This window comes from Pseudophryne corroboree, chromosome 1 (genome assembly GCF_028390025.1).
Source record: "Pseudophryne corroboree isolate aPseCor3 chromosome 1, aPseCor3.hap2, whole genome shotgun sequence".
In the NCBI taxonomy this organism is placed as follows: domain Eukaryota; kingdom Metazoa; phylum Chordata; class Amphibia; order Anura; family Myobatrachidae; genus Pseudophryne; species Pseudophryne corroboree.
The window spans coordinates 132,683,640-132,709,768 of record NC_086444.1 but is presented as its reverse complement, the minus strand read 5'-3'; the positions used below and the strand labels follow the sequence as shown (position 1 = coordinate 132,709,768).

The following is a 26,129-nucleotide window of genomic DNA, read 5'->3' as shown; positions in this document are numbered from 1 at the left end:
AGATGTCAGCATCAGCAGTCGCTCCAGACTGCCCTGCATCACCGCCAGCGGGTGGGCTCGGAATTCGGATTTGGGATTTCGAAGAATGCACAATTCTTTGCTGTGCTGCTTTTGCCAGCTTGAGTCTTTTCATTTTTCTAGCGAGAGGCTGAGTGCTTCCATCCTCATGTGAAGCTGAACCACTAGCCATGAACATAGGCCAGGGCCTCAGCCGTTCCTTGCCACTCCGTGTGGTAAATGGCATATTGGCAAGTTTACGCTTCTCCTCCGACAATTTTATTTTAGGTTTTGGAGTCCTTTTTTTTCTGATATTTGGTGTTTTGGATTTGACATGCTCTGTACTATGACATTGGGCATCGGCCTTGGCAGACGACGTTGCTGGCATTTCATCGTCTCGGCCATGACTAGTGGCAGCAGCTTCAGCACGAGGTGGAAGTGGATCTTGATCTTTCCCTAATTTTGGAACCTCAACTTTTTTGTTCTCCATATTTTATAGGCAGAACTAAAAGGCACCTCAGGTAAACAATGGAGATGGATGGATTGGATACTAGTATACAATTATGGACGGACTGCCACGGTTAGGTGGTATAAAAAAACCACGGTTAGGTGGTATATAATACAATTATGGATGGACGGACTGCCTGCCGAGTTCCGACACAGAGGTAGCCACAGCCGTGAACTACCGCACTGTACACTGGTTGATAAAGAGATAGTAGTATACTCGTAACAACTAGTATGACACTATGACGACGGTATAAAGAATGAAAAAAAACCCACGGTTAGGTGGTATATATTATAATAATAATACAATTATGGATGGACGGACTGCCTGCCGACTGCCGACACAGAGGTAGCCACAGCCGTGAACTACCGCACTGTACACTGGTTGATAAAGAGATAGTAGTATACTCGTAACAACTAGTATGACACTATGACGACGGTATAAAGAAAGAAAAAAAAATACCACGGTTAGGTGGTATATATTATAATAATAATACAATTATGGATGGACGGACTGCCTGCCGACTGCCGACACAGAGGTAGCCACAGCCGTGAACTACCGCACTGTACACTGGTTGATAAAGAGATAGTAGTATACTCGTAACAACTAGTATGACACTATGACGACGGTATAAAGAAAGAAAAAAAAATACCACAGTTAGGTGGTATATATTATAATAATAATACAATTATGGATGGACGGACTGCCTGCCGACTGCCGACACAGAGGTAGCCACAGCCGTGAACTACCGCACTGTACACTGGTTGATAAAGAGATAGTAGTATACTCGTAACAACTAGTATGACACTATGACGACGGTATAAAGAATGAAAAAAAAACCACGGTTAGGTGGTATATATTATAATAATAATACAATTATGGATGGACGGACTGCCTGCCGACTGCCGACACAGAGGTAGCCACAGCCGTGAACTACCGCACTGTACACTGGTTGATAAAGAGATAGTAGTATACTCGTAACAACTAGTATGACACTATGACGACGGTATAAAGAATGAAAAAAAAAACCACGGTTAGGTGGTATATATTATAATAATAATACAATTATGGATGGACGGACTGCCTGCCGACTGCCGACACAGAGGTAGCCACAGCCGTGAACTACCGCACTGTACACTGGTTGATAAAGAGATAGTAGTATACTCGTAACAACTAGTATGACACTATGACGGTATAAAGAATGAAAAAAAAACCACGGTTAGGTGGTATATATTATAATAATAATACAATTATGGATGGACGGACTGCCTGCCGACTGCCGACACAGAGGTAGCCACAGCCGTGAACTACCGCACTGTACACTGGTTGATAAAGAGATAGTAGTATACTCGTAACAAGTATGACACTATGACGACGGTATAAAGAAAGAAAAAAAAATACCACGGTTAGGTGGTATATATTGTAATACAATTATGGATGGACGGACTGCCTGCCGAGTTCCGACTGCCGACACAGAGGTAGCCACAGCCGTGAACTACCGCACTGTACTGTGTCTGCTGCTAATATAGACTGGTTGATAAAGAGATAGTATACAATACATACAACAATATACTACTATACTGGTGGTCAGGCACTGGTCACCACTAGTCACACTGGCAGTGGCACTCCTGCAGCAAAAGTGTGCACTGTTTAATTTTAAATTAATATAATATTATGTACTCCTGGGGGCTCCTGCTATAACAACCTGCAGTGCTCCCCAGTCTCCCCCACAATTATTATAAGCTTTGCCTTTTATACATTGATGTGCAGCACACTGGGCTGAGCTGAGTGCACACAGACTGAGTCACACTGTGTGACTGGCTGCTGCTGTGTATCGTTTTTTTTCAGGCAGAGAACGGATATAGCAGAGAACGGATATATTATATTAAAATAAATAAAAGTTAACTAACAACAACTGCACTGGTCACTGTGGTAAACTCTGTCTGACTCTGCACAATCTCTCTCTCTCTTCTAATCTAATTTCTAATGGAGAGGACGCCAGCCACGTCCTCTCCCTATCAATCTCAATGCACGTGTGAAAATGGCGGCGACGCGCGGCTCCTTATATAGAATCCGAGTCTCGCGAGAATCCGACAGCGTCATGATGACGTTCGGGCGCGCTCGGGTTAACCGAGCAAGGCGGGAGGATCCGAGTCTGCTCGGACCCGTGAAAAAAACATGAAGTTCGTGCGGGTTCGGTTTCAGAGAAACCGAACCCGCTCATCTCTACTAAAGAGGTGAGTTTTCAGGGAAAGCTTGAAGGTTTGGAGACTAGAGGAAAGTCTTATTGTGCGTGTTACTGCGTGGGTGCAGCCCGATGAAAGTCCTGCAATCATGAGTGGGAGCGAGTAATGAGTGTGGATGAGAGATGCAGGTCTTGTGAAGAGCGAAGAGGTCGGGTTGGGAGATATTTTGAGATAAGCGAAGTGATGTACGTTGGTGTAGTTTGGTTAATGGCCTTGTGTGTGAGTAAAAGTATTTTATACTGAATGCGGTAGAATACAGGTAACCAATGGAGGGACTGACAGAGTGGATCTGCATACGATGAACGTCTAGCGAGGAAGATAAGCCTCGCCACTGCATTCAGAATGGATTGTAGTGGTGAGAGTCTCGTTTTGGGAAGACCAATTAGGAGACTATTGCAATAATCAATACGGGAGATAATGAGAGCGTGGATTAGAGTTTTAGCAGTGTCTTGTGTAAGGTATGGTCGTATTTTGGATATGTTTTTTAGATGCATGTAACATGATCTTGAGACAGATTGAATGTGGGGAACAAAGGACAGATCAGAGTCAAGGATGACACCTAGGCAGCGAGCTTGTGGGGTAGAGTAGATAGTCGAGTTTTCAACAGCGAATGACTGTTCCTCTGAGTCCCAGTCAGTTAAAATGATTAGATTCGCCGACGACACCGTCATCGGCCTCATAAGAAAAGGGGACGAATCGGACTATAGACGGGAAGTAGATCGGTTGGCCCGGTGGTGTAGCTGTAACAATCTAGAGCTCAATCCACTTAAAACTGTCGAGATGGTAGTAGACTTTAGGAAGAACCCAGCTAATCATAGCCGATTGTGTGGTGTCGCTAGTGGACTCCTTCAAGTTCCTGGGGACGGAAAGGCGCAGCAGAGGCTGTTCTTCCTAAGGCAACTAGAGAAGTTTAACATCCCACAGAATCTCCTGCTCCTCTTCTACTCCGCAATTATAGAATCTGTTCTGTGCTCCTCGATTAATGTCTGGTATAGCTCTGCCAGAGAGAGAGACAAACGCAGGCTCCATTGAGTGGTAAGGTCTGCTGAGAAGATCATCGGAGTTGACCTCCCACCTGTCCACAACCTGTACCGGTCCAGAGCCAAAAAAAAAAAGGGTGTCCAGGATAGTAAATGATCTGCCTCCCCCGAGCTATGGCGAGCTCAACCTGCTGCCATCAGGAAAAAGGTACAGGGCCATTCCCACCAGAACCAATAGAAGCCTCAAAAGCTTCTTTCCTCAAGCAGTCCACCTGCTGAACTCCTAACAAACCGCCGGTTTGACTGTCCAGTTGCTCTACTCCGATCTTCTGATTGTAACGAACACTGTGTTCTTTTACTTAAGCTGTATACTGCATATGTTCCCCCTCCCCATCTCCCCCTCGTCTACGTGTTCCCCCCTGGCTGCTGCACTGTAAACCGAAATCTAATTCCTAGTATACGCAAGTCTACCAGGCCAATAAAGCTGATTCTGATATTAAATATTTGGTAGTTATACTAAAACAACCTACAGTCAATGGAAAGTGCAGCTTCCCGGTCTCATGTGTCTGCTTTTGCTTACTGCACTGCAAATTGTGATAATAAAGTAAAAGGAGTAGGGCTTCTAAGAAAGAAAAAAAAAGTGTTTGCAAGAAGATAATGTAGGCAGAGCAAATATGAAGATAACTTGATTTTTGGTAAACAGAAAACGTCAACAGTTGGCGAGTTCTAATAAAGCTAGTATTATCTTAAATTATAGGGGGGGGGGGGGAGAAACAGTCTATGCTCACCCAACAGAAATCATGGGGGGGGGAGGACTGCCCTCTCTGCACCTCTGATTCATATGCTCCTGCTGATATCGGTGGTAGAGTATTGTAATGGAATTCGGAAACCTACATACTGTTTCGCATTATTGGTGGAAAAATTTGCAATTTATAGCATAACATGTTTAAAAACAAAGCAAAGTGGTACACAAATACTACACAAACACGAGGGGGGAAAAAAGCCATGCCATGGTTCGGTTTGGAGAGAAAGCAGTATTCTTTTTAATCCAAGAAAATACAAGTGCCCAGCCGGCAATGGTGAGTAGTCTTGCAGATGTGACATTATACATCCAGCCTCAATTCACCATGCGGCACGAGAAGCCTGGCGTGAGTTAATCGCCAGGTCTGGTGCAACTCTGCTTGCATCTTTTCACCCAAATTTGCGTCTTACCTGCAAAGCTATGTGACAAAACCCCTTCATGAAACTACACTGATTAATTTGCAATGTGCCACTTGTATATCTGTGTGCGAGTCTGAAGCTATACTAAGCACAGCAAAAATTGTCGAGAAAAAAAGCTGCGGCGCTGCATCATAGCACTTCATACGCAGATTCAGACTCAGTCGCACACAGATATACAAGTGTTCCATGAAATTAATTAGTGCAGTCTCGTGATGTACCTTTGTCACATTGAATTGCGACAAAGACAAATTTGTCCTAAGAAAATAAAAAATTTGGTGCAAGCCAAGTCGCATGTGACCTAACGCACCAAGATGGGCTGCATGGTGCATCTGCAGCAAAAGTGTATGAGGAAACATCTGTATCTAGGGTTGCTATAATATACCTTTACACAGGGAGACAACAAATTGCACAGGCTCTGCGGCTGGCTAACGTCAAGTCTTCATGTCACCACGTTCTGTGACTGGCTGACTTCAACCTGTGTGATTCATGTGTCCCTGATTAAAGGGATACTATAGCAACCCAGTCTTACCGCTTGCCGGGCAAGTAACTTGCACATGTGTGAGCTGCCTTACCAGGTTCCACATGTACATTGGAACTGTTCAAAGTAAAATAAACTTATTGGCATTAGCAACCAAAGGACAGCAGCAGCAGTTCTTGTACTGACGCCGTCCATTATACAGGTGAAACTCAGAAAATTAGAATATCGTGCAAAAGTTCATTTATTTCAGTAATTCAACTTAATAGGTGAAACTAATATATTATATAGACTCATTACATGCAAAGTGAGATATTTTCAGCCTTTATTTGTTATAATTTTGATGATTGTGGTATACAGCTTAAGATAACCCCAAATCCAAAATCTCAGAAAATTTAAATATGACATAAAATCAATAAAAAAATGATTTTAAATACAGAAATGTCGTCCCTCTGAAAAGTATAATAATGCATATGTACTCAGTACTTGGTTTGGGCCCCTTTTGCATGAATTACTGCCTCAATGTGGCGTGGCATGGATTATATCAGCTTGTGGAACTGCTGAGGCGTTATGGAAGACCAGGATGCTTCAATAGCGGACTTCAGCTCATCTGCATTGCTCGGTCTCATGTCTCTGATTTCTCTTGGCAATGGTCAGGCGAGTTTGCTGGCCAATCCAACACAGTAATCCCATGGTCATTGAACTATGTTTTGGTACTTTTGGCAGTGTGGGCAGGTGCCAAGTCCTGCTGGGAAATGAAGTCAGCATCTCCATTAAGCTTGTCTACTGAAGGAAGCATGAAGTGCTCTAAAATATCATGGTATACAGCTTCGTTGACTCTGGACTTAATAAAGCACAGTGGACCAACACCAGCAGATGACATGGCTCCCCAAATCAACACAGACTGTGGCAACTTCACACTGGACTACAAGCATCTTGGATTGTGTGCCTCCCCATTCTTCCTCCATACTCTGGGACCTTGGTTTCCAAATGAGATGCAAAATTTGCTATGATCAGAAAAGAGGACTTTGGACCACTGAGCAACACACCAGTTCTTTTTTTCTTGTCAGGAAAAGGCCACTCAGAAGTGTGGGGGAGCTTCACAAGGAGTGGACTGAGGCTGGAGATAGTGCATCAAGAGCCACCACACACAGATGGATAGTGGACATGGGCTTCAAATGTCGTATTCCTCTTGTCAAGCCGCTCCTGAACAACAAACAACATCAGAAGCGTCTTACCTGGGCTAAAGAAAATAGAGACTCTATGGGGCATTGCCAAGAGAAAGATGAGAGACATGAGACCAAACAATGCAGAAGAGCTGAAGTCCGCTATTGAAGCATCCTTGTCTTCCATAACACCTCAGCAGTGCCACAGGCTGATAGAATCCATGCCACGCCGCATTGAGGCAGTAATTCATGCAAAAGGGGCCCAAACCAAGTACTGAGTACATATGCATGATTATACTTTTCAGAGGGCTGACATTTCTGTATTTAAAATCCTCTTTTTATTGATTTTATGTAATATTCTAATTTTCTGAGATTTTGGAATTGGGGTTATCTTAAGCTGTAAACCACAATCATCAAAATTATAACAAATAAAGGTTTGAAATATCTCACTTTGCATGTAATGAGTCTATATAATATAGTAGTTTCACCTTTTAAGTTGAATTACTGAACTAAATGAACTTTTGCACGTTATTCTAATTTTCTGAATTTCACCTGTAAATACTGCAGGCTTTGCATTGCTGAACACCCCGGTGAAGCCTATCACCGGCGACAGCCTTCATCAGCAGATAAGTAAGTACATCAGGAGGTTTGGGGCTTTTCCCTTTGATAACAGAACCCTTGAGCACCAGGCGTTTACTCAGTTTGTATTTCCAGAGGCTATAAACAACCCCAAGGTGAGAAAACATTTACACTTCATTATATTGTAACTGATCATCTAAAGAAGACCTACAAGCACTTCAAACGAAATAATTCAATATAATTACTATAAACATTTTAACAGATGCCTTACTTGTGAAGGTAACACTTGATATAGTCAACATGCACAAAAAAGAGATAAAACATGATTGCATCATCTGCCTACACACATAGCGATACAGCTGTCAGTGACATCTTTTTTCTTTGAGGAGAAGCTGTACAGAATTGTATTTATTTATTTATTAACAGTTTCTTTTATAGCGCAGAAAATTCCGTTGCGCTTTACAATTGGACACAATGATAGAACAAAACTGGGTAATAAACAAACAAACAGTCATAGAGGTAGGAAGGCCCTGCTCGCAAGTCGGCTAATTTAAATGGATCATCACGTATCTACCCTGTCTATATATAAAACATTAGAACTATTATATAGCAAAGGAGGGCAACGTGTGGCACTTCGGGTGACGCTGGCGATGGTTTCACAATAGCCAGATGTGATAGCCTACAGCACACCTATCTGTAATACAACTCAATTTATCAGTGTCCTTAACACTCCTTTGGAAAAACTGGAAGACACAGCAAAGCGGACAAGCAGACATGCTAGAACTCAGATTCAGAAGAAGCATTAAGTCAATGACTGGCAACATAATATAGTAATATTTAATGCTCTGCCTCTTACCATTCTTTTCCTCTTGTCTTCTTCTGTAGGAGGTTCATTATTTTCATTCACTTGGGCTTCAAGGGGCTCAATATCTGACATTACCAGGCAACTGGAATAAATATACGGGAATCAGAATCTGCATTTCTTCTAGAGGCTGAACGTCTATACATAATTATTACAGGAAACATAAATCCGGCTACAATTTTTAAAACACTGACACGTGCCACATACAAAGTACTGTTCAATGAAGTATGTTTATATGACACAAAAGTCTACAACTTCATTCACATGTTAAGGATAGTGACCTAATGGGGACCGATACACATCAAAAGGCTGAGATTGCAGTCTTCCGAGTTGCTGTGACATCACTGGCCCTGCCTCATTGTTTAAATCAAGGACTCCACGCCGAATACACCTTCCTCTCACTATGGCAACGCTCTGCAGGCATGAGAGAGCGCTTGGTGGAGGGAGACAGTCTCATCCCCAGTTACTTTGTTTTAGTACTACTCTGTTAGATATCAAAGTGTATATCAGCTTAGCAGCACACATCCTTTGACATGCTGGAATGTCAACTTCTAGCTTTACTGGCACTTTAACCAATATCAAACAAAGATAAACACCTCACTGGTCAAATGATTATTCAAGTAATTACAAGCCCAAATTAATCTCTACTACTAAGAATTTAAAGTGGAGGGTTCTTAAGGTGCCCCCCTGGTACTCAGTCCAGATCATGCAGGACACTGGTGGTGGTGTTATGTAGAGGTGGACATAGGGAAAGCACTGTGCATGCATCTTGATGTTTACTGACGGGAGACGCAGATTGAAATTGCGTGGAGATCCATGTAATTTCAATGGCCATTTCTGGGAGGTAAGTGAAAAATGAAGGCTGACAGACACCTGGTGACCATGGTCACTTGGACATTCTGCGTTCAGTTGCAATGTCCAATGGTGCACCGATAGTATGTCTTGCATGCACATCTTCAGATTCGCAACCTCAGCTGGCGGGCATCTCAATAGGACACCCATCGGCCACGGTATTAGCATAAAAACGCAGTAGAGGCTGCAACAAAAGCCAATGCCCACTTCAGAATCACCCCGATTGTGAAGTCAGATCTTTACTGCATGCACAAACGGATTCAGTATGATACCGTGGGGATCCCGACGTTGGGATCCCGGCAGTGAGCGTAGCGTGTCTCCTCGTGGGCTCGCTATGCTCGCCACACTTCGGGACCTGTGGCGACCATATGTCGCCACAGGGTTATTTCCCCCCTAGGGGGTAAGGTGGACCACCGCCCAAGTGAGGATCCCAGCCGTTGTTCGAGATTTAGAGTGCCAGTATTTTAATGGGTGTCAGGATTCCGGCGTCGGTATCCTGACAGCCGGCAAAATGAATGCCTCCGGCATAGACATGCCACAGGGTAACCCATCTGATAATCTCGACCAAATGATCAGCAAGTCTTTGCTGAAACACACTGTTAGTGTTCATTCTAGCACTCTGCGCCTGTCACAACCCATGCAGTTCCTCTTACTTGCCTGGGGTGTCGCTCTCTGATCTGGTGCATCTAGCACACTCTGGTCTGTATCTCAGCACTGTATATATACTAGCGTTTGCCCGCAGATGCCTGTGATTGTTCAGCAGAATTAATTTTACAAAGACAGTAGTGCCATCTAATATTGTAATCTATAATTTATATTGTGCACATCGGTCACAAATTGTCTTTGTAATCAATATTTGCAATTTTTCCTTCAGGGATTAACACAAAAAGCTTGGGGCTACTAAATTGTGCCTTTGAGCAAGCCTACACCCATAGAAGATCTGTGATTAGTTCTCCAAGATATTTAGGACGACCTCCCTGCACTATATATATATATATATATATATATATATATATATAGTTCCAAGAAGAGGGACGGCACTCATAGGATTTTGCAACAAGCATATTGTATTCCAATAAAAGAAAGTTCCAGAGATTACATCAACGTTTCGGTGTAGAACACCGTCATCAGGATGTACAGAAATCACATACACGAACAATGGTGAACATACATGTAACAGCAACTTACCACCCTTATAAAGACCAGTAAATGACAACACGACTAACACCTGTGCCGCCGCGCCAGCCCGCCAGCGTAGCGGGGCGCATGCCAAAGACGTCATCCTCATGCACGCCGAGGCCGTGTCCCGCCGCCGTCATGACAACGGTTGCGGTTACCATGGAAGCCCAAGACGCAACCGCGTCATTGAGCTGGACGGCCCGCGTCACGCCGTCGTCAGAGCTGTGGGCATGGCCAGAGCGCGTCACCCATGTAAACAATAACAAATAAAGTTTAAAAACAACAACACCGGATCCCCAGTGTGTAAAAGCAGAGAATCATGGAACCCACCATAGACACAGGACAGCAAGGGCAACGTTTAGATCCCAGTACACATATATAATATCGCAAATCACATGCTAATTTTAGTTAACTAATCCAAAACCTCTAAAGGCTGATTATAAATTAGCAATCACATATATCAAAAAAGAAGATACATTGTAAACACAACAAATGCAAATGGTATCAAGTGAGACTGTTCCAACAAATTTTTTCATTTAAGCCCCGTGGGGCGACAGTGTCCAGCCGGACAATCCATCTTGCTTCCATAATAAGTAATTGTTTGTTTCTATCTCCACCACGTTTGAACTCAGGGAGATGATCGATGATCATGTACTTGAGACTGGCTAGGCTGTGCTTTCTATCGGCGAAATGTTGAGCTACCGGTTGTTCACTCTTGCCAGAAATTAATGCTGCACGAATGGCTAACCGATGTTGGTTGGCCCGTTCCTTGAATTGGCGGATGGTTTTTCCTACATAATAGTACCCGCACGGGCACCGTATTATGTAGATAACAAATGTAGTTGTACATGTTACCACATGTCTAATTGGGATATATTTACCGCTGTGCGGATGTCTAAACGAACTGCCAACATCAAGATGATTGCAGGTAGCACAATTAATGCACCTATAACATCCGGCCTTGCGTCTGGACAACATTCTAGTGGATTCGGTTTTGAACCTAGAAATGTAGGTACGCACAACCAAGTCGCGAATATTTCTCCCACGACGATAACAAGCCATAGGGGACTTGTTACGCAACCCACTTAACTCAGTGTCCGTACTGATAATAGGCCATAATGCTTTAGTAGCTTGAGCTGTAATGTTGCTGCTAGTTGTAAACAGAGAAGGCCACATGATTCTGTTGGACTGATGTTGTTTACGGTTACTGGGAAGGAATAGGGTTTCACGAGGAGTGTCAAGCACTTTCTTTTTCTGTTGTAACAGTAGTTTCTCCGGATACCCCCGACAGACAAATTTTTAAACCATGTCATCTAGTTGCAATTCTAACATGGCTCTATCACTATTAATTCTGGCCACACGTAGCATTTGTGAATAGGGCAGTCCTGCTCTCAACGCTGATGGATGATGGCTGGAAAATCTGAGCAGGGTGTTACGGTCTGTGGGTTTGGAGTAAACTGATGTCACCAAATGACCATCATGGTTGGTCAATTTGACATCCAGAAACTCAATTTCCTGGTAGCTCGTTCTATAGGTGAATTTAATAGAACCCTGGGCAGTGTTGATGCTGTCAATAAAGGAACAAAAAGCTTCCTGAGGGCCTGACCAGAATACAATCAGATCGTCAATATATCGTAGGAACAATTTGGTGTGATGCATGAACTCCGGCTGACTAAGGAACAGTCTGTTCTCCTGAATAAACATAAATATGTTTGCATAGGTCGGTGAGACATTCGATCCCATTGCACACCCGGCTGTTTGAACATAATACTGAGAGTCAAAAAGAAAATAATTCCGGTGTAATACTAGTGAAAGCAGTTGTAGCACAAACTCTAGATCTGGCCCACTGTAGCTGCGATTTCCCCGCAGAAATTGCGCAGCCGCCGCAAGACCTTCATCGTGCGGAATTGAAGTGTACAAACTGTGTACATCCAGTGTGCACATCAGTAAATCAAAAGGACCCTTAGTGAATTCACATACAGCAGCCAAGAACGCAGATGTGTCCTTAAGATAGGTCGTCTCATGTACAATGCACGGCTGTAATAAGGTGTCCAGATATTGGGATACAGGCTGATACAAGGAATCCCGCGCTGATACAATGGGACGTCCGGGTGGAGCCGTGGGATTTTTATGAATTTTGGGAATGGAATATAGGATTGGAGTGATGGGGAAATCCTGAGACAATGCTTTGAAAACTCTTTCAGATATAATCTAATTCTGTTTAGCGGAAAGGAGGATTTGGTCCAGCTCTTTCTTGAACACAACAGTTGGATCCCTTGGCAACTTCCTATATACTTGTTGGTCACTTAGTTGTTGTAACATTTCATTGCGGTAGTCATGGGTATTCATGATGACTATCGCCCCGCCCTTATCTGCGGGGCGAATGACAATGTCCTCATACCGTCCCAAGTTTGTGAGTGCCGTCCTCTCTCCAGGCGTGAGATTATAGCGTACGGATCTGTTTTCAGCATTGTATTTTTGAATAGAATCGTCAAGAAGTCTGGTGAAACATCTAATGGAAGGGTTTGTCACAGGTGGATCAAAGGAAGATCTATTCTTTTGCCTGCAAAATTTATCAACAGGATCTTGCTCGGTGCTCATGTCCAAGGGTGCTGAATTGGAGAAATGTTCGCAAAGTCTCATCCTTCTGCTGAACTTGTGCAAATCCCAACTTCAATCAAAAGGGGAGTGGTTGTTTGTAGGGACAAAGGCCAGCCCCTTATTCAGGACCGACTGTTCATCTGCAGACAGCACCCTGTTAGAAAGATTGAAGATCACTTGTACCTCTTCCACGGGGGTCTTCCTACCCCTCTTTTTTTTTGACCACCTCTTCTTGTACGGAAACGTTTGTTTTTTGGTTTGTCATGCGTGAACGTGCCCCTAAAGGGACAGTCTGAGAATTCCCCATCTCCTCTCCCTCTGAGATAGCGAAGTCACTGTCACTTTGTGAAGTCGTGACCTGAGTGCCGATATACATGGTTGTATTTTGATGGACTTGGTCTATTAATTATATGGCACTGTGAAATAATTTGCTTAGGGTGATTTATCATCTGTTGAGAATTGTGTGACCCACTGTTTTGCCTGAGGACGGAATTGCTAATTTATATTCTGGGTGTGTTTTGTTCTGCTCAAAATGACGTCGGAAGTCCCTCAACATCCTGCGTTGCCATTGGGGAAATGTTAAGCTATACCACTGATCAAATTGATAAGATTCTGTTTTTGGGGGATCCACAATACATCAATCAAGTGGATTCTTGTGAAGAACTATTTCAATCTCTGTTCAGAATGAAAAAACGTGAGATAGATTATACTCTGCATGGCCTGACTTTATCTGACTGTTACCGGGATAAGTTTATCCCATGAGGTTTTAGGGTCAGGAACACCCCCACTATCGGCCGTCATAGTCCAGAGTTTTGCCGTAAGTGGGTGGCAATACTTAACAAGTGTTCCTTTGACCTCATGGTATTGGTGGTAGAAGAGGCGTCTAAGGAATTAATAACTGTAAAATCTAAGATCGCAGCGTTTGAGAGAATCAATCTCAACACATTACAAACAGATTCTTCACATGATTGGCTCACGCAATTACGTAATCAGTGTGACAAATATCGACAGGATCTTATTAAGTTTAAAAAGGTCAAACGTCTGAAGGTAGTACAGGACTACGAGGACAACCGTGTGTACCGTTGGGTTAACGGGGACACCCTTAGATATTCGAGACTTTTTAATAGAAATCAGCGAACACAACGTTCAGTGAGACAACCATGTGAGGTCACGACTTCACAAAGTGACAGTGACTTCGCTATCTCAGAGGGAGAGGAGATGGGGAATTCTCAGACTGTCCCTTTAGGGGCACGTTCACGCATGAAAAACCAAAAAACAAACGTTTCCGTACAAGAAGAGGTGGTCAAAAAAAGAGGGGTAGGAAGACCCCCGTGGAAGAGGTACAAGTGATCTTTAATCTTTCTAACAGGGTGCTGTCTGCAGATGAACAGTCGGTCCTGAATAAGGGGCTGGCCTTTGTCCCTACAAACAACCACTCCCCTTTCGATTGAAGTTGGGATTTGCACAAGTTCAGCAGAAGGATGAGACTTTGCGAACATTTCTCCAATTCAGCACCCTTGGACATAAGCACCGAGCAAGATCCTGTTGATAAATTTTGCAGGCAGAAGAACAGATCTTCCTTTGATCCACCTGTGACAAACCCTTCCATTAGATGTTTCACCAGACTTCTTGACGATTCTATTCAAAAATACAATGCTGAAAACAGATCCGTACGCTATAATCTCACGCCTGGAGAGAGGACGGCACTCACAAACTTGGGACGGTATGAGGACATTGTCATTCGCCCCGCAGATAAGGGCGGGGCGATAGTCATCATGAATACCCATGACTACCGTAATGAAATGTTACAACAACTAAGTGACCAACAAGTATATAGGAAGTTGCCAAGGGATCCAACTGTTGTGTTCAAGAAAGAGCTGGACCAAATCCTCCTTTCCGCTAAACAGAATAAGATTATATCTGAAAGAGTTTTCAAAGCACTGTCTCAGGATTTCCCCATCACTCCAATCCTATATTCCATTCCCAAAATTCATAAAAATCCCACGGCTCCACCCGGACGTCCCATTGTATCAGCGCGGGATTCCTTGTATCAGCCTGTATCCCAATATCTGGACACCTTATTACAGCCGTGCATTGTACATGAGACGACCTATCTTAAGGACACATCTGCGTTCTTGGCTGCTGTATATGAATTCACTAAGGGTCCTTTTGATTTACTGATGTGCACACTGGATGTACACAGTTTGTACACTTCAATTCCGCACGATGAAGGTCTTGCGGCGGCTGCGCAATTTCTGCGGGGAAATCGCAGCTACAGTGGGCCAGATCTAGAGTTTGTGCTACAACTGCTTTCACTAGTATTACACCGGAATTATTTTCTTTTTGACTCTCAGTATTATGTTCAAACAGCCGGGTGTGCAATGGGATCGAATGTCTCACCGACCTATGCAAACATATTCATGTTTATTCAGGAGAACAGACTGTTCCTTAGTCAGCCGGAGTTCATGTATCACACCAAATTGTTCCTACGATATATTGACGATCTGATTGTATTCTGGTCAGGCCCTCAGGAAGCTTTTTGTTCCTTTATTGACAGCATCAACACTGCCCAGGGTTCTATTAAATTCACCTATAGAACGAGCTACCAGGAAATTGAGTTTCTGGATGTCAAACTGACCAACCATGAGGGTCATTTGGTGACATCAGTTTACTCCAAACCCACAGACCGTAACACCCTGCTCAGATTTTCGAGCCATCATCCATCAGCGTTGAGAGCAGGACTGCCCTATTCATAAATGCTACGTGTGGCAAGAATTAATAGTGATAGAGCCATGTTAGAATTGCAACTAGATGACATGGTTTAAAAATTTGTCTGTCGGGGGTATCCGGAGAAACTACTGTTACATTAGAAAAAGAAAGTGCTTGACACTCCTCGTGAAACCCTATTCCTTCCCAGTAACCTTAAACAACATCAGTCCAACAGAATCATGTGGCCTTCTCTGTTTACAACTAGCAGCAACATTACAGCTCAAGCTACTAAAGCATTATGGCCTATTATCAGTACGGACACTGAGTTAAGTGGGTTGCGTAACAAGTCCCCTATGGCTTGTTATCGTCGTGGGAGAAATATTCGCGACTTGGTTGTGCGTACCTACATTTCTAGGTTCAAAAACGAATCCACCAGAATGTTGTCCAGACGCAAGGCCGGATGTTATAGGTGCATTAATTGTGCTACCTGCAATCATCTTGTGTAAACTGTTTTTATTATTAGTCAAAGCAGTATTCAAAAACATTACAGAAACATTTTCAAAAACAAAAGGAGGGCATACAAAAATATCGCGTAGCATATATTCATCAGTACACCACACATAGAGCGCCCTTAGCCGAAAAATATCTGTCTGCATTTCTGACAACATTAAAGCTTATAAAAGAAGAGCATAATATCAAAACAGCATCAATGAATGGGAAAGAGAAAAAAGAGAGAGAAGAGAAGAGGAAAAGAGGATAAGTAAGGGAAGGTTAGGGTGGGCAGGGTCAGGTGTGACAGTCTGCATAGTGCGGATAGACTATTTGGGGAGCGTATAGGCGTTCCCCACCAATCCTGAGTCTGGGCCACAGTACAGAAACAACATTGTCGGAATATGAGTATGGGTATAAATAATGATACAGGTATGGATATGGGCCCGTCTACCAACATGAGGGGGGTTATGTCGCAATATAGGACCGATACTGCGATGTGTCCTTAAAGTCGTACCAGGGAAACCAAATAGCTATGAAGTTAACTGTTTTCCCAGATGAGAAGGAAACCAGGTCTTCCATGTCCAAGAAGTGATCAATCTTTGTGAACCACATTTTAATTGAGGGTGGAGAGGTGGATCTCCAAAGAATTGGGATCACCGCTTTAGCAGCGTTGCAAAGGTGTCTTAACAGGGAATGTTTGTAGGAGTGTGACCCTGCGGGGGTGTGATTAAGGAGCCAGAAATCTGGGTCTTTTGGGATTTCGTCACCCACTATCTGTTCGGTGCATTTAAATACTTCTGCCCAGAATGGAGTTATAAGAGGGCAATCCCACCAAATATGTATAAAACTCCCTGGGGCATTTTTGCATCTCCAACACATATTCGAAAGAGAGGGAAACATTTTATTGAGAACACGAGGGGTCCTATACCACCTATATATAAGTTTATAAAGGGTCTCTAGTGTCGAGATGCATAAAGAACTCGCCTGAGCGTTTTTAAACACGGATTCCCAGTTAATTTGAGTAGGTAGCCCCGACAATTCCCTCTCCCAGGAAGCCAAAAAGGTAGGAGGTTGTGGGAAGAAATTTTCCATAATCAACGTATAGATTTGTGAAATAGTATGCGTGGGTGAACTGGGGGAGATACATAGTTTCTCAAACCCAGTGAGGTCCCTAGTTACGTCAGAGAAGTTCTTAGGAGATGATATAAAATGGTGGACCTGCAGGAACCTCCAAAACTCAGCACTGTGTAGGTTCCAAGAGGATTGAACATCTGAAAAAGAGCGCACCCTACCCGAGCTCACCAGCTGACCGACTCTAAAGATCCCAGCTTCTGCCCATGGGGCGAAAGCAGTCCCTTGAAGGCCAGGGGCAAATTCGGAGTTATAGAGAAAAGAGGTTAAGGGGGACCATTTGGAGGATATATGACTCTGGGATCTCAGCTTGGCCCATAATCTGAGCGTGGGAGAGACCGTGGGGTGTGACACCTTCAGGAGGGTAGGAAGCCAAGGTGCAATTTCAATATAATGTGGGAGACAGCCCTCCTCTAGGAGGACCCATTGTTTGCGATCCTTGGCACGTGTCCATTCCAGTATCCTATTCAGGTGTACCGCGTGGTAATAGTTAGGGATATGTGGGAGTTGTTGCCCCCCTTGATGTTTTCTCCTGAACAAAATGTCATGTTTAAATCTAGGTGTATTACCACCCCATACAAATGTACGGATAAGCCTCTGGACATCCCGAAGCCATAGCAGGGGGATGTGTATCGGAAGGGTCTGGAGAAAGAATAAAATCCTGGGGAGGGCATTCATTTTAACTACGTTGATCCTTCCGAACCAAGACAGTCTCAGCTTTTTCCATAACAGGAAGTCTAAACGAAGCCTAGACAATAAGGGTTTAAAATTTAGGGAGAACACTTTGGATAAGTCATTGGTCAGTAACACCCCCAAATATTTTAATTTATGACCATGCCAGGTGAAGGGGAAGGCTTGTTTCAGGCTTTCTACTATAGCAGGAGGTGTAGTTAAGTTCATGGCAATAGATTTGGAATAATTTATTTTGAAGTTAGAGAGGACTCCAAACTTCTCAAACTCCACCATTAAGTTTGGCAAAGAGGTGACTGGATTTGTGATTATTGCGAGTAGATCATCGGCATATAATGCCAGTTTGTATTCGGTCCCCCTTACCAACAAGCCCGAAATATTTGGGTTAGCCCTAATGCTTCGGGCTAGTGTTTCCATGCAAAGGACAAAGAGCAATGGGGATAGCGGGCATCCCTGTCGCGTACCGTTGAAAATTGGAAAGGAGTCAGAAAGGGAGCCATTAATCCTAATTTTGGCGGATGGGGAGGTATAGAGGGATAGGATTCTGTGGAGACAGATGTTACCAAGTCCCAGATGCCTCAATATTCCGGTCAAAAAATCCCAGTCCACTCTGTCAAAAGCTTTTTCTGCATCAGTCGACAGTAGGATAGATGGGGATGAGAGCTGGCCGGCATAGTGAATCATGCTGAGCACTTTGGAGGTATTGTCCCTTGCTTCTCGGCCTAAAACAAACCCAGCTTGATCTCCATGTATCAAGCCAGGCAACAGTAGTTTAAGGCGGTTTGCAATCAATTTAGCGAAAAGCTTTATATCAATATTTAATAGGGAGATTGGGCGGTAGCTGGAGCAAAGACTGGGGTCCTTACCCTCTTTGGGTAGAACTGCAATATGGGCTTCGAGAGATTGTGGGGAGAAGGGCGATTGATCTGATATGGTGTTAAAGGCTCTTGTGAGTATAGGGATTAATTTCTCCTTAAAAGCTTTGTAATAGGCAATAGTATATCCGTCGGGGCCGGGACTCTTGCCATTAGGAGAGGATTCAATAACTCTCTGAACCTCCTCAGTAGAAAACGGGGCGTCTAGATCTTCTACTTCTGTTGCGGTCAGTGTGGGGAAATGTAAGGTCCGTAAATAGTCAGCTATGGCTTTTTGATGGGACGACCTGTCGATTCTGCCGGTTGGGCCGGAGAGGTTATACAGAGTGGAGTAATATGTCCTGAAGGCCCTGGCTATGTGGGATGTCTGGTGTTGGGGTTGGCCATGATTGTCTTTAATTGTATGAATAAAAGTAAGAGCATGTTGTTCTCTAAGTGCTTTGGCCAGTAATTTTCTAGGCTTATTGCCCCATTGATAGTATCTGCTACGGCACTTCCGATAAGAAAACTTGACTCTATCTGAGAGTAACTTATTCAGAGCCGCCCTAGCAGTTTCGAGATCGGCGTAGTGTTGTGGGGTTTGGGATTTTTTATGTAGAAGCTCGAGAGATTGTATTTTAGACAGTAAATCCTCTCGGAGTTTCTCCCTCTGCCTTTTGCGAAAGGATCCTATTTGAACACAAACCCCCCTGATGACACATTTGTGAGCTTCCCATACTGAGACTTTGGAGATGTCATCTAAGTCGTTGGTACAAATATAAGAGTCCAGAGCGTTGCCAATTCGGGACTTACAGTCTGCATCTTGCAGGAAAGTGTCGTTAAAACGCCAGGACCATTGGCGATGTGCGTTGGGAGGTAAGCGTATGGTGAGTTTGACTGGGGCATGATCGGACCATACAATCTGTCCTATAGAGGCATCAGACAGAAGGTGTAAGTGTCGGTGACTCAAAAATAAATAAGCAATCCTGGAATATGTCTGATGTGGGTGTGAGAAATAGGTGTAATCTATATCAGTGGGGTGTGTCAATCTCCATGTGTCGATCAGCTGGTGGTCGAGCAGAGCACGTCTCATTCCCCTATGCTCCCTCAATGGCTTGTAGGAGATCTTTTTAGAATTGTCCTGGCGAGGATCCAGGGTCCAATTTAGATCACCTCCCATCACTACCACCCCCTCCAAAAGAGATTCCGCGTCTTCTAGAACTGAGGATAGAAAGGAAGGTTGTTTAGCGTTAGGGGCATATATATTTAAAAAAGAGAAACGTTGGCCATGTATGTCGCATTTCACCAGCAACCCCCTACCCTCAGCTATTCTGTGGGAGGCTATATTGAGGACAGGCAGGTGGCGGGCAAGTAGGATGGCTACACCTAGTGTCTTACCAGCCGAATTATTGGACAGGAAAACATGCGGGTAATAGTGACATTTTAGGGACGGCACGTGTCCCATCTTGAAGTGTGTTTCCTGAATAAAAGCAATGTCTATTTTCTCGTCTCTAAGCCATTTAAGAAGTTTAGACCTTTTTTCAGGGACATTCAGCCCTTTGACGTTAAGGGTAGTTACGTGTAAATCACTCACCCCCATTATCAGTCAGATCCAATCGTTTCACGATAGTCTTCTCTTCGGCAGACCCTGGGAAAGGTGAGGGAAAAATAACAGGGGGGGGAGATAGGAAAAAAGGAAAAGCAAAGAAATAGAAAGAAAAAGCTGCGGCGGGGGAATCTCCGCCAAAAAGCACTTTAACATTAAACAGAAGTGGTGTTACTACAAAAACTGCTGCAATAAGGACAGGAGCGGAATCCTGCCGACTCCCGGTCCAAAGAAACAGGGGATGCAGCATATTGGGGTCCTGTGGGGGGCTCAGGACAGCGACCACTCCCAAAATAGAAACTCGTTAAATATACGGTATTACCGAGGTGTGCATTAAGCACATGCGAAACATGAAAAATAGAGCATACAAATATATAAGTATATATATTGGCATAAGAGTGTACAGATAATCCTCAAGTTATCAAACCGGGTTTCAGTAGACTTTAGCGTCTGTACACTATTATCCATCTACATAAACAAGAACAAAAAAAAAAAAAAATTAAAAACAAAAACCGATCACATTGGTGAGCAACACATTGCACTATAAAGAAAGAAAAAACTCAATGTATAACATATTCAGCAAGCAAGTTTACATCCACTCGGGACAAGGCATCTCATTCAAGGAGGCTTCGAAGGTCGTGGGCCAGGAGTGGATCCCCGCATCCGCGGGGTGCGAACTTGCTGCCCCGCGTCATCTGGAGGGAGCACAACAGGCAAGTCCGGAAGGTGATGAAAGGCGTCCCAGTCAGGAACCGGAACCGGAGGGATTCCCAGGATCGTGAAGAAAGCCTGTAAGTCCGACGGTCTAGAAAGACTCGCAATTTTGCCGCCATGAGAGACCTGGAGGGAGAATGGGAAGCCCCATCTGTATTTCAGCTCGAGCTTCCTAAGAGAGTCTGTAAGAGGTTTCAAGGCGCGACGTTGTTGTAAGGTTGACCAGGCAAGGTCAGGAAATATCTGAATCTTGTCGCCTTGAAAGACAATGCCCTCCAGTTGACGGGCCGACCTCATTATTTCCTCTTTTTGGGCGTAATAGTGGAGCCTACAAATCACGTCCCGTGGTCTGTCGGAGGGCAAGCCTCGAGGACGAAGGGCTCTGTGAGCTCTATCGAATATAATGTCTTTGTTCGGGTCCAGGTCAATAAGTTCCCCAAATATCTTAGATAAGGCGTCTACCAGGTCTGTTTGCTGGACGCTCTCAGGCAGGCCCCTGACTCTAATATTATTTCGCCGGCCGCGATTATCCATGTCCTCAATGCGTGACTTTAAGAAGGAGATATCGTCCCGTTGGTGAGATAGCACTTCCCGAAATTTAGTCAAAGAGTCCACAGTAGACGATTCATGGCGTTCCAGGACATCAACTCGAGTCGCGATTTGAGACATATCTTGTCGGAGTGCTGTCACTTCCTGAGTGATGGTGGATAGTAGACGAGTCTCCAAGGCTGAAAAGTCTTGTTTCGTAGGAAGTGATCGTACATGAGACAATATTTCACTTATCTCCGCAGACAGAGAGAGGGCCTGTGGGGGCTCCGGAGTCCCAGGGGAGGCCATGTCGTCCACTGGGTCGTGTAAACTCGAGAAGGTCGGGACGTTAGAAGGAGCAGCGGGGGTCGAGGTTGGAGAAGTTAGGAACTGACGTAGATCTGATGAGCGTCGATTCGCGGGGGGTGGGATCGTGTCCGGCTTAGTCTTGGCCTTCTTTTTTTTCTTTATCCCTTTCACCATGAGATCGGTCTTTAGCTAAAGCAGTTTAGAATTACACTTTCACATATCCTCGGCACTATGAAGCATGAGGGCCGTCACCGTGCAAGAACCCCCCTCGTGGTCTTAGGGTAGCATCAGGAAGGCATGCATGAGGCTAAGGGCCCATTCGTTCACTTGCAGTGGTGGTACCTCTGATATAGCCCGATGGGGGTGTAGTTACAGGACCCCAGGCCACTGAGCAGGAAGTCAGCCAGCAAATGTACTGAGTTGTTAAATGGATGGATGGGTGGGTGGGTGGATGGGTGGGTGGATGGGTGAGGGGAGCACTGTGACTGTTTTTATAATGTACCCAGGCCTATATGGCCCAGCTTTGTGGGTCCCCCCTCTTTCCCTTATACACAGATGCTGCAGCTGCAGAGAAAGCTCAGTACCTTTCACTGACCTCAAGATGGCCGCCGAGCGTCCTCTATCGCCGTCCCTTTCGACGGGTTGCCGGGTCCCCGCCGGGCGGATACACAGCAGTAGGAGCTGAGAGCAGGGAGACACAACTAGCCGCGGCAAGCGGCCGACGGCAGCAGAGATTATGGAGCTCCGTGTAGCGTCTACGGCCCGAGCAGCGGGTCCCGGAGCCGTCTCCGGCCTAATGCCCAAATCGAGGCCCCGGCTTCTCCCAGCCCCGTAGGCCGCAATCCGCGGGAGCAGTTAAAACTGCTCCTCGATTCCGCGGCACTTCAGGGGTCCCAGCCGGGGGGCACAAGGAGGGCAGCAAAGGAAGCAGGGCGGCCTAGGAGGCGCAGATGCAAGGGGAATGAGTAGTTTGGGCTATGGGTCTAAGGAGCTCTCATCAAACACGTCTGCCTCCTTCAGACCTCAGACCACGCCCCCCCTGCAATCATCTTGATGTTGGCAGTTCGTTTAGACATCCGCACAGCGGTAAATATATCCCAATTAGACATGTGGTAACATGTACAACTACATTTGTTATCTACATAATACGGTGCCCGTGCGGGTACTATTATGTAGGAAAAACCATCCGCCAATTCAAGGAACGGGCCAACCAACATCGGTTAGCCATTCGTGCAGCATTAATTTCTGGCAAGAGTGAACAACCGGTAGCTCAACATTTCGCCGATAGAAAGCACAGCCTAGCCAGTCTCAAGTACATGATCATCGATCATCTCCCTGAGTTCAAACGTGGTGGAGATAGAAACAAACAAGTACTTATTATGGAAGCAAGATGGATTGTCCGGCTGGACACTGTCGCCCCACGGGGCTTAAATGAAAAAATTTGTTGGAACAGTCTCACTTGATACCATTTGCATTTGTTGTGTTTACAATGTATCTTCTTTTTTGATATATGTGATTGCTAATTTATAATCAGCCTTTAGAGGTTTTGGATTAGTTAACTAAAATTAGCATGTGATTTGCGATATTATATATGTGTACTGGGATCTAAACGTTGCCCTTGCTGTCCTGTGTCTATGGTGGGTTCCATGATTCTCTGCTTTTACACACTGGGGATCCGGTGTTGTTGTTTTTAAACTATATTTGTTATTGTTTACATGGGTGACACGCTCTGGCCATGCCCACAGCTCTGACGACGGCGTGACGCGGGCAGTCCAGCTCAATGACGCGGTTGCGTCTTGGGCTTCCATGGTAACCGCGACCGTTGTCATGACGGCGGCGGGACGCGGCCTGGGCGTGCATGAGGATGACGTCTTTGGCATGCGCCCCGCTACGCTGGCGGGCTGGCGCGGCGGCACAGGTGTTAGTCGTGTTGTCATTTACTGGTCTTTATAAGGGTGGTAAGTTGCTGTTACATGTATGTTCACCATTGTTCGTGTATGTGATTTCTGTACATCCCGATGACGGCGTTCTACACCGAAATGTTGATGTAATCTCTGGAACTTTCTTTTATTGGAATACAATATGCTTGTTGCAAAATCCTATGAGTGCCGTCCCTCTTCTTGGAACTATCTAATCATGGCTACCCCATGATAGGACTGGATCACCAAGGTATTTGTGTCCTTTTTTTCGAGTGCCGATATACATGGTTTTATATATATATATATATATATATATATATATATATACACATATACAGTTGTGCTCATAAGTTTACATACCCTAGCAGAATTTGTGATTTTCTGGCCATTTGTCAGAGAATATGAATGATAATTCACAAACTTTTCTTTCACTCATGAAACTTTCACTCACGCCATTTATTGTCAAACAACTGTGTTTACTCTTTTTAAATCATAATGACAACAGAAACTACCCAAATGACCCTGATCAAAAGTTTACATACCCCAGTTCTTAATACTGTGTATTGTCCCCTTTAACATCAATGACAGCTTGAAGTCTTTTGTGGTAGTTGTGGATGAGGCTCTTTATTTTCTCAGATGGTAAAGCTGCCCATTCTTCTTGGCAAAAAGCCTCCAGTTCCTGTAAATTCTTGGGCTGTCTTCCATGAACTTCACGTTTGAGATCTCCCCAGAGTGGCTCATTGATATTGAGGTCAGGAGACTGAGATGGCCACTCCAGAACCTTCACTTTATTCTGCTGTAGCCAATGACAGGTCGACCTGGCCTTGTGTTTTGGATCATTGTCATGTTGGAACGTCCAAGTACGTCCCATGCGCAGCTTCCGGGCTGATGAGTGCAAATTTTCCTCCAGTATTTTCTTATAACATGCTGCATTCATCTTGCCATCAATTTTGACCAAGTTTCCAGTGCCTTTGTAGCTCACACATACCCAAAAAATCAGCGATCCACCTCCGTGTTTCACAGTAGGAATGGTGTACCTTTCATCATAGGCCTTGTTGACTCTTCTCCAAATGTAACGTTTATGGTTGTGGTCAAAAAGTTCAATTTTGGTCTCCTCACTCCAAATGACTTTGTTCCAGAAGTTTTGAGGCTTGTCTCTGTGCTGTTTGGAGTATTGTAAGCGGGATGCTTTGTGGCATTTGCGTAGTAATGGCTTTCTTCTGGCGACTCGACCATGCAGCCCATTTTTCTTCAAATGCCTCCTTATTGTGCATCTTGAAACAACCACACCATTTTTTTTCAGAGAGTCCTGTATTTCAGCTGAAGTTATTTGTGGATTTTTCTTTGCATCCCGAACAATTTTCCTGGCAGTTGTGGCTGGAGTTTTTGTTGGTCTACCTGACCGTGATTTGGTTTCCACAGAATCCCTCATTTTCCACTTCTTAATTAGAGTTTGAACACTGCTGATTGGCATTCTCAATTGCTTGGATATCTTTTTATATCCCTTTCCTGTTTTATACAGTTCAATTACCTTTTCCCGAAGATCCTTTGACAATTCTTTTGCTTTCCCCATGCCTCAGAATCCAGACACGTCAGTGCAGCACTGGATAAAAGATGCAAGGGTCTTTCAGGAGTCCAGAAACTCACTGACCTTTTATACACACACACTGATTACAAGCAAACAGATCACAGGTGAGGATGGTTACCTTTAGTAGCCATTCAAACCCGTTTGTGTCAACTTGTGTGCATGTTATCAGGCCAAAATCTCCAGGGTATGTAAACTTTTGATCAGGGTCATTTGGGTAGTTTCTGTTGTCATTATGATTTAAAAAGAGTAAACACAGTTGTTTGACAATAAATGGCTTCACCCAACCACTAACCATGAGTGAAAGAAAAAATTGTGAGTTATCATTCATATTCTCTGACAAATGGCCAGAAAATCACAAATTCTGCTAGGATATGTAAACTTATGAGCACAACTGTATATATATATATATATATATATATTCACAGATGCAGCCAGACTCATTTGCATGCATTAGGTTGGAAAACGGTAGACAGTTAAAGAGATTGACCGGTACAAAAGGTCAACATGGAAAGAGACAACACAAAAAAGGTTGAGACAAGTTTTTTTTTTTTTTATGTCAAACTGTAATTCATCTGAATTCAGGAAATGTTAGTTCCAAAATATTGCAATAGTTTGTTAAGCTGACCAGCCACTTCACGGCCATTCCCATTTGGTCAGTCTAACCTACACTTACTTTCATAAATCTGAGCAATGCTCTCAGGCATCTTTTGGATTTTAAATACACAGTATGCTTCTATCATGGGTTTAGGCCCTGTCCCACTCTTTTAAAGAGACAGATGAATTACAGTTTGAAGTGTTAATATTAGGTGAGTGCTGAATTTGTATGATTTTTTTATTTAAATGGTGTGGTCACAATACCACTGGCACCACGGATGTTTGAGTGCTGTGGCTTCTTGCCTATTGTTTATATAAAATTTTTGTGGTCG

The 26,129-nt window shown here is 44.1% G+C and overlaps 1 protein-coding gene across 6 annotated transcripts in view; it reads right to left on the bottom strand.

The window, feature by feature from the left end:
• The window catches only part of IPO11 (importin 11), a 1,123,558-nt gene that overhangs the window by 176,486 nt on the left and 920,943 nt on the right, over positions 1-26,129 (bottom strand). For 5 of the 6 annotated variants that reach the window (XM_063963049.1, XM_063963028.1, XM_063963022.1 and 2 more), the window contains exon 29: positions 8,026-8,116. The exons of the other annotated variant lie outside the window; for it this stretch is intronic. In XM_063963049.1, coding sequence (XP_063819119.1) covers positions 8,026-8,116 — 91 coding nt within the window. The remainder of the gene's footprint in view (positions 1-8,025; positions 8,117-26,129) is intronic. 6 annotated transcript variants of the gene reach the window in all.